This window comes from Penaeus monodon, chromosome 7, assembly GCF_015228065.2.
Source record: "Penaeus monodon isolate SGIC_2016 chromosome 7, NSTDA_Pmon_1, whole genome shotgun sequence".
In the NCBI taxonomy this organism is placed as follows: domain Eukaryota; kingdom Metazoa; phylum Arthropoda; class Malacostraca; order Decapoda; family Penaeidae; genus Penaeus; species Penaeus monodon.
Genome location: NC_051392.1, coordinates 29,673,775 through 29,683,774, shown reverse-complemented (window position 1 = coordinate 29,683,774; position 10,000 = coordinate 29,673,775). Strand labels below are relative to the sequence as shown.

General features: G+C 46.1%; 1 protein-coding gene across 1 annotated transcript in view; it reads left to right on the top strand.

Moving 5' to 3' along the window:
* LOC119575583 (msx2-interacting protein-like) overlaps positions 1-10,000 on the top strand; it is a gene marked incomplete in the record, with an annotated part of 122,611 nt that overhangs the window by 14,528 nt on the left and 98,083 nt on the right. Inside the window, 1 exon segment of the mRNA XM_037923231.1 lies at positions 7,257-7,577. Within this exon segment, the coding sequence (XP_037779159.1) occupies positions 7,257-7,577 (321 nt within the window).

Genomic DNA, 10,000 nt, shown 5'->3' with positions numbered 1-10,000 from the left:
CGAGGCGAGCTGCGTCACTCGCACGCCGCGACTCCTTTTGCTTGTTTGTTGTTTGGCTGTGGTTTGACCAGCTCCAGCTCTTGTTTTATTTAGTAGTCCTCTCCCACACACGCTGGTAGATAGTGCTTATGGTAGATTACAGATGCGCATTTTCGTTTCCGTTTGTGGATTCATTCACGTGTTTAGGTGTTTTATATAAGAATTGGTACTATTGCTTTTCTCTAAAGTTATTTCTTAATTTTATTTCATTAATGTTATGGCGGTACATTGATATCAAGAGTAGTAAGTTCTTCATATAAGTTTTAAGCAGACATTTTGTATAAAACGCAAATAAAGGAAGGTTGGTTTGCGAGCATAAAGTGTGTCCCTGCGCGAGACTAGAGTGGGGCCCTGTGCGAGGCTACCGGTATCGATGTGAGGGGTAGTTGCCTTTTAGTGGGACGATTATGATTTTCTCTATTTGTTTCCGTTGTCGGATGGCTATCTATTCTTCAGTGCCGCGCATAGTGTAATGGACGAAGGAATTGACATTGTTAAAATTCTCCTCTAATGCCCCAGGTGGGTTCCATAGACGAAGTGTGTAAGAAGCAAAGAGAAAGGTGGTCTGGCGTCTTCCCGCGCGGCCTGGGGCGGCGGGAGGCGAGGGGGAGGGGGGAGGGGGGGAGGGAGGGAGAGAGGACGGGGATGGCCGGGTGTGTGTACGCCAAACATTGCCACGTAAAAAATACCACCAACCCACCCCTCCTCCATGCCTCACGATCTCGGGTCTGCCTTTACTTATCTTTTTAGTTCTTCTTGGAGTGGGACTTATGCTGGGACTGTGTATTTTCGCTTCTGTGTTAAAGCATGTAAGGAAACCCCGAAACCTAGTGGTGAAATGATTGCCGCCAATGCCTCATTTTGCTTGTTGGTCTCATTTTTCGTCGACTTAGCTGGTGTTGCGACTCCTGAGTAGGAATAGGAATGATTTGAGAGAAATGAATGGGAGGTAGAGGATAGGGTCCCTCTAAGCACAAGCTCTGGCGTCGACGGCGGTGGTTGAGGAGCAGATGGCGAGTGAGGGATCCTGGACGGGTGGTGGTTGCTGGTGGCGGCGAGAGACCAGATGAGGCGGTTTACAGCGGTCTGGTCGCTCTGAGTCTCACAAGACCTGCTTGGTTGATGGTCCAAGGAGTTTCCCTATTGTGAATGCTTTCTTGGAGTCCGGATGTGCTTCGTTATTTCACAACTAGGATATGCGTTGAGATCGGGAAAATATCGTTGTAGTTGCACACACACTAGCTTTTGTCCCAATTTCTGGTTTGTAAAATGTATAGTTTCTGCCTAGTGTTTAAAGGTTAGGGAGGACCTTACAATCTGGAACGAGTGAAATTAGATGTTACATGAGAAGAGACAAGGTGTGAGTGGCGAGGTGAGCCGTGTACCACAAGGGTGTGGTGGTTTTATGTGCTGCGTAGTGGTGGCTGCGTGGTCAGTGTAGATGCGGTCCCCGGTGACCTGTAAGGGCGAAGTCCTGTATTCATGAGATATACTTCAAGTTTCCCCCCGTTTGTTCCATTTCCAGTCTGATGTATGACCACGGTTTCCAAAAGCGCTCGACTTCCGTGCAAGTTTTCGCCGGTTACAAAAACAATGCATGATTTCTAGAAGGATTCTGATGCTCGAACGAAAAGTAGTTACCATTATAATGTAGATTTTATTGTAACATAATTTACCGAGAACTTAAGGCGTCTTTGTGTTGCTGAAATCTGCTGTTAACTCCAGATGATGACCATCTCTCATCAGTTTTCTTTCCATAGGTAAAAATCGATGGGTGAAAGGTAATGAATACCTCATGCATTTAAGTTCATGCGATACCATTGACCCGTCTATCCTGTAAAAGCTGTGCAAGCGAAGAACCTTTACAGTGCTTGGTTTTTGATAGTGAATGCAGACCTAGTGCACAGTTCTGAATGATAAAGCTGATAGTATTGAAGAACTTACGTAAGGTCACGTAAAACAGGAAATTGTTTGCGGTACGTTAGATGCTGTGTTGGCCTTAGAACACGTACAATCACACTCGGTTATTGATTTATTGTTAGGGTCCTTGCCATAATGTAGGCCACATAGTGATGGTCGCACCAGGCAAGAGGGCAAGGAGGCGCGGTTACAATCGTGGTTATACATTCAGATGCTGGCGATTGAGTGTTACAAAAAGTCTTACAGCGGCTTTTTTGCATTCTGAATCGTGAGGATGAAGTAGCCTATGCTATACTCTTAATGAAAAGCTGTGTCGTGATTATTACGGCGCTTCACTGTTGTGGGCATGCACAGAAGGAAGCATTGCAGCACGCGCTCTAGGAGCTTGGTGTAAAACCAGGGTCACGTGGTATAGGGGTCCAAGTTCGGGGTTACCGTGTGCCAACACAATTCAGACTTGGCGGCAGCCCCGAGACAGCCAGTGCATGTGGAAACACCGTTTCCTTGTAGGTTGAGCCATTTGAGGTGAGATTGTGCTTTTTATCTCATCCGTTTGCACGTGTAATGTTTAATTTGCTTATTGTGTGCAGGCATACATGCTTACCACACACACACACACACACACACACACACACACACACACACACACACACACACACACACACACACACACACCTCTCTCTCTCTCTCTCTCTCTCTCTCTCTCTCTCTCTCTCTCTCTCTCTCTCTCTCTCTCTCTCTCTCACACACACACACACACGCAGGCACACACTCACTCACTCACTCACTCACTCACTCACTCACTCACTCCCACATACACACACACACACACTCCCACATGCACACACACACACACACTCCCACATGCACACACACACCCACAATCCCACATGCACACACACACACACACACACCCACCACATCACACCACACCACACTCCCACATACACACACACACACACACTCCCACACACACACACACACCCACACTCCCACACACACACACACACACACACTCCACACACACACACACACCCCCACACACACACACACACACTCCCACACACACACACACACTCCCACTCCCACACACACACTCCCACACACACACTCCCACACACACTCTCCCACACACACACTTCTACACACACACACACTTCTACACACACACACACACACACACACACACACACACACACACACACACACACCACCACCAACACCACGCGCGCGCGCACATATGTGCATGTATAAAGAATCTCCAAAGCGTTTGCTGTCTTATTAAAGTAAGAAAGTGTCGCTTTAGGTGTAAAGGGGCAGCATTTCGTGCATTTTCGTAACATGGTGCAGTACAGTTAGTTGGAAGATGCGAGTATGATGTTGGCAGCGAGTAAGGGTGGTGGTCGCGTCACAGTGGTGCGTCACAGCCGGCTGCTGGTGTGTGGTGGAGGGGAAGAGGGGTAGGCCGAGGGGGGCGGGCGGGCCCTCACCCGTTCACCAACCTCACGCTTGTACTCGACAGTGCGCCGGAGCATTGTATTACCAAGTCATTCGGTAATAAATATAATAAGGTTATTATTCTCATTTTAGCACATGCAACGTGGTATCCCAAAATTGACTTTCCAAACGGGAGTTTTTACATCTCCTTTTTAATTACTAATTTATCTCTTCCGTCTTTTCTCGTACACCTTCCCTTCCTCCCTCTTGTTGCGGAGAGAGTTGAGCAGAGCGGCTGATTGGAGGACCGGTGGATAATGTTGAGCTGGGTGTCGTCATGATCCGCTACGACGTGCACAGCGCGTAGTGACAATCCTTTGTACTCCCCACCTGAAGTCAAAAGTCTCATCTCCCACTATCAGAACGCCTCTGAATTGAGATAAGATAACGATAATGCAGGCTCCTCACTTGATGTGTAGCTTGGCACACCAACATCTACATGAATATGAAGTACACTCGCTCATGCACGAATGCTCTAGCATGCGCACACTGTCTGTCACATGCACAAGAAGGACACTATTCGCAATCAAACGCACATGAACATATATTTGCACATGCACGCACTCCCCGTATAATAATGTAGTAGATGAGTGAGTTCATGTGGGAGTACGTGCTTAAGTTCATGTGGGTACATAATTTTCTCTCTCTCTCTCTCTCTCTCTCTCTCTCTCTCTCTCTCTCTCTCTCTCTCTCTCTCTCTCTCTCTCACACACACACACACACACACACACACACACACACACACACACACACACACACACACACACACACACACACACACACACACACACTCTCATTCTATCCTTTTTATCTTAAGTTGTCTCATTCCCTTCCTTTGAAAACTGAAAAAAATGTTAAATATATCACTAGCATTCATTGGATCCTGCTGAATATGGGACTCCAACACACCGACATGTGAAAGCGGTCATTGACTTAAGGCGAGGAACTTCCGTAACACCTGTAATGTCTACCTTGTGTGGAAAACCCATGAGTATGCTGCACGCCAGAACGCTCTAGCCGCACAAGTACACGTACATGTATACGCGGATACACACATGTAATATGCGGATGTATATTATGCATTTATACATAACCCTATGTCCTCAAAGTAATACTGAAAGTATGGTATGAAATGAGCTCATCACACAATCACAAGGGTTGGTGCGATGATGGAGAGGCCCAGTTGTAGGTCGTACATCCGCCGCGCACTGACAGCAGAAAGGGTTGGAAGCAGGTTAGTTCCAGCTCAGCCAAGTACGGTGTGCAGCAGGTAAGATGGGCAGGTCACAGCAGGTTCTGAGGCGTGGTGTGGTTGGAAGGAACGTGTTTGAGAGGTTGCAACAGCGGTCTTGTGCTGCCGCCCCCGCAGGCTGGGACGGGCGGCGGTGTGGGTCGCTGCCGCCATTCCATCTGCCTGTTTCCCGCCAGATGTAAGATTATCGAGCCTCGTTATTAGACCACGGCTTTGTCACAGTATTCTGGTCTTTTGGATTTAACTGATCTGGTCTGCATTGCTATACTTGCCATGTGTATTTTATTACAGAAATAAGGAAGGGCGAGTTAAAATAAGGTAGAGATTTTCAGCGAACAGCACCTAGACCCGACTGGCTCTCACTATGACGTCACCACTTGAACATGAAGTCATCTCTCGCTCCACCTATGGCAGTAACCGACAGTACGTTACCACGTATAGCAAAATCTTTCCCTGTTGGTCAAAAAAAGCTTCGTTTGAAAAGAAATTACGTTGGTATTTATAAACAACTGGCGATCTAGACCATTTATAGAATGATTAAGAGTTTGATAAGTTGAGAAGTACCTGAGAGAGAGGAGGATACTATTAAGCTCACAAGAAATCCTTTGCCCAATTGCTGTAGTTTCAGTGCCACAATTTTCTACACTTTTATTGTATATTCAGGGCGACACTGTAAACTCGGCTATTGTCACAGAAGAAAGGACAGGCGGGTGTAGGTGGAGAAACTGGTCGGTGTACCGAGCCTGGGCCAATTTTAGTCGGGAATGTGTTATTGTCATCAGAGGGATTTGCATTAGAATTAGAAAGCCTCACAGAAGTAGTAAGAACCCTGAAACATTATTGTTTAAGTTTGGGGCAATGAGAGTACCGTTTACAACTAGAAGAAAAAGGTTAATGGTTGCTAAGAAAACGTAGAGCAAATTGGCGCCTTTGATGAGATTGTTAATGGCGTGCAGATAAGGTTGGCCAGCGTGATGGAAATGGTCGGGGCGGTGTTGTCCGCCAGGCAGGGTCTAGAGGAGGGTTGTTCCGACCCTGTCATTAGTTAACCCTGACCATTCCCTTGTCCCACTTGCCCCCGACCCTCTCCCCTTCGCGCGCTCTTACCTGGCCAGCCTTCCGTTCCCTCGGGTTCCCTCCCTTCCTTTCTTTCGGTCTCCCCCCTCCCCCTTCTTCCCTTTTCCCCGGTTCTCTTCCTTCAGGGTAATTGAATGTGGTCTGTAGTTCATCCCAAGGTTATTGTAAAATGTCACGAGGTAATATTTTCCCCATGCGAGTCACGAGGGCGAAATAAGGCGCCTCCTTTGCTCAGTTTAGGTGTTACATTGTCAGACGAATTATTTTGCGGGGCACCAATAATAGTGAAATAGCACTGATAGGCTACACAAATCCAAAGTTAATATATGCTTTCAGGGTTGTCTGTTCATATTTACAAGGGTAAGTCCGCGTTATGAATTCTCCCAAGGCGGCCGGTAGGTGCCATGGAGAGAGACTTGTATTCAAGAAAGGATAGGAGGCACCTCACGCGCTATAAATACCATGCCGGTGTGTCGGCTCCCTCTCCTGTCGTCTTCACGAAGAGAGTAATGTCGGCATACCATGTGACTTCCCCAGTTGTTCACGAATATATATTTTTACATTAATTTGCACGGTTGGCAGAGTGCCAGCGTGTACAAATGTATCAAAGAAGCAGTATTTTAAGGTCATCCTTATCGTACACGGAATTTGTATAGCGCTCTTTATTCTTGCGGTCTAAATCCCCTCTTATGTCGCCTGAGGTTTGTGCTCTTCCTTTGAAAGTTAGTACCATTTTTATATAGTTTTTCATCGATTTACCTTATGAGTTATTATGATCCAAGGCCTGAAGATTTGATAAATAATGGTAACAGGGTAAACAGAACGGAAAGATGATGAATTACAGTTGGTCTCTCTCTCTCTCTCTCTCTCTCTCTCTCTCTCTCTCTCTCTCTCTCTCTCTCTCTCTCTCTCTCTCTCTCTCTCTCTCTCTCTCTCTCTTTTATTCAGCTTGCTTCTCGTAAAACGATATGCGTGCAAACGATGAACGCACTTATGCACATACTAGATTCTCTCTTGTTCTTGATGGACCTCATTCCCTTTTGCGTGCGCTGGAAGCAAATGTAGGCATGTGTATTCTGAGTGCTCAGTAGATTGAGGCCTTGGATGATGGAGGCAGGACGGACTGGGGATTCCCGTGTAGCAAGACCCCGACTGTGAGGCTCGGGGGCGTGCTTCTCGCCACCTCACGTCGTCTTTGCTCTTTGTTTATGCGGAGAATGGCGATGGCTAAAATAGATGCAGAGTTAAGCTTGTGTACTCTTGTTAACGCTCAAAAGCATGACAGCCTTGCTTGTGGTATGATGCAAAAGGAATTCTCTAATTACGAGGGACGTTTCTATTAAACGAAGGTAGAAATGCGACATATACTGGTAGCAACGGTATTGTCAGCCGTTTCAAAACAATAAGCTCTTGATCCCCATTTTCTTAGTGTGTATTGACCGTTTAATAATCTTTTTAATTTCTTTTTCAGTTATGGCCCCGTGCAGAGTGTTAAGGTGCTGGCGGGGGGCGGAGTGGGCGGCGAGGAAGGGAGTGCAGGTATATGCGCCACCGTGGCCTTCGTGGATATCTGCTCGGCAGCTAAGGCCCATAAAGCTGATAATCGGTTGGAGGACCGCTGCCTCAAGACTACTTACCACGAGGCCTCCCTGAGTGCCCTCTCCTCGCCTCAATACACCCCACCCATTCACCTACATAGGGAACCTCCCTCCCACCAGTACACGCCCACGCCACCACCTGCGCCCAATTCTAACAACCCTGCCCTAGCCGCCCGCAGTCCCAGATTCTCTGGGTAAGTAATTTTTTGCAAGTATTTTAGCTACTTAAGGATAGAATGTATGAAGCGTTCTCAAATCCATGATACACATCCGCTTTTACGTACGAAATTATCCATATTTCATTTTAAAAGTACTGTATCATTTTGTGAACGCTTTCGCGTTTTGTTGTTTGTGAACTGATGCTACAGTACAAGGAGCTTTACAATCCATCCTAATTTATGCCGGCCTGTGTTGTGATCACGGTGACTGGTGCCGCACCATAGAGGGAGGTTATTAGCTGTTCTACCTCGATTGTGTCACTATCGAGGTTTTGGAACCCACACTATCAAAGCACATGTGACTTAAAAACTGAAGTGATGATGTCTCCGCAAAATAGTGTGTTAGTGGTTAATAGTGAAGTGTCAAGCCTTTTCGCGAGATTATACGTCAGCCCTGTGTAATATTCATACAAAGTGTCGAAAGTGGCATTCGAAAGGTGGTGGACCCATGTATATAGTGGTGTGCCTGTGATATTTTTCATCCTATTTTTCCCAACGGAAGCAACCCAGAGGAGGATTATATCGGGATACCTGCCATGGAATTAAGCGCCGGTCCTGGGATGTACAGCAAGTATAGGATTAACCTTATATCGACACTTCTCGACTACCGACGCCTGGATGGAAGTATGGAATCTGCTGCTTGCTCTTTATTGTGGCAGATGATCATCTCACTGTGTAGTGTGATAGTGTGTAGTGGTGCCAGGTGCTCAGTGATGGTGCTAAGTGAGGCTTGTTTTGGCCACGAGCACGTAGATCAACCGTGCAGTGATCAGTGGTAATATTCTCCCTATTTGTAAATGATATGAGGTTATATCCAAGTTGGTATGAATCAATGGCTATACTTATAAGTGCAGTGCTGTCCATACCCTAGTGATTATATTTGCGATAGTGTTACAGTGTAGTGCTTAAATTAAGCAAAGTAGAGTTGATAATACTGTGAGTGTGGGCAGAGTGGGAACGTGACCGCGATTGGGAAGTGACGGCAGTGGAATGTTGCATATGCGGCCTTTAGTTTACCGTCTACGGCGGCCGTGCTACCAGGTAGGTTTACGGATGGATTGTAGCTCATTATTTGTACTGATGTATCATGTTCACTTGTAGGTGATGTCAACTGACTATTAACAGTGGAACATTACTTTCCCAAGTATAACCTACGCGCAAATCTTGCATATGTCTATTATCAGCTCGTACAATATTTGGTTTGTAGATATTTATGTTGTTTGGGAAATGATTAATTGACTTTTTGGTTTGTGCTCAGAAAGAAGCCAAACAAAACATTGGTTGCGTAGTGACCGAACACACCATTTAACCGTCTGAGCATAGGACGAGTGCTCTGTCATGCAATTATAAATGGGTGATATATTTCTTGGATTTTGGTTATCAGACATTACAGCATGAAAGATTGGATGTATTGCTGATGTAAGGAGAGTAATGGACGAGATCAACAGTGCAATGTGCGTTGCGTATAAGGCTGACGAAGGCGATGATTAGAAGGCTCGTTGAGGGTTGATGTTTATGTAATACCTGCTTGGCAGGTTGATTACAGATCAGACCATTTGATGGCGATCAGGGTGTGGAGTTCGAAGCCTCCCGTTCTGTTCTTTTAGCGTGAGCACAACAGATTTTGCGACGTAAGTATTGGGGATGCAGTGCGCAGTAGAGGGAGAGCGCCACCTTCCAGTATGTGGAGAGTACCAGAAGCTGTCCAGGTGGGGGGAGAAGGCTGGGAGGGGAGGGATGTTGGCAAGGAAGTGAGTCATCCATCGATCTGGCGTCATGGACACAGCCACCACCACCTGCAGGCCCCGCTCGAGAGACCTCCGCCTACCTTCTAGCCTTCTTCGCTTCAGAACTGGCGAACATCCTTCTTTCTGTATGGTCGTTGTGTTTCTAGGCAGTGTGGCTTTTGCTATTCTTTTGTGTGTGTGCTCCTGTTTGTTTGCCTGCGTGCATGTGTTTACACATATATGTATGCATGTATGTATGTGTGTATATATTCATATTTACGTGACTATTTTCATGTCTGCGCTTAATGCTAACGCAAAGTCAAAGTGGAGTGTTGGACGCACAAAAATGTTTGTCATTTACTTCGGTGAATTGGTTGCTGTTTGTTTACGATTGTTAAGTCTCCCTTGATATTATTGTTTTAGGCGCTTTATGAATCGGCGCTTTCAAGTTAAATAAATCCAAGAAACGAATTGAAAGGCAAAATCAACCTATACGGTTCCGTAAAATCTCGCCGTCAGATAAAAATGCTTGACCTTCCTGCGTCATTTTTCCTATTCTAAAAAGTTTTGCGTCTGAGGCTTATGGTTGCCGTTCTCTGTTCCGGTAGATGGATAATGCAATCACGATTTCATAACCATTTATCAGGTTTTCCTGAGTATTTATAGTATGAT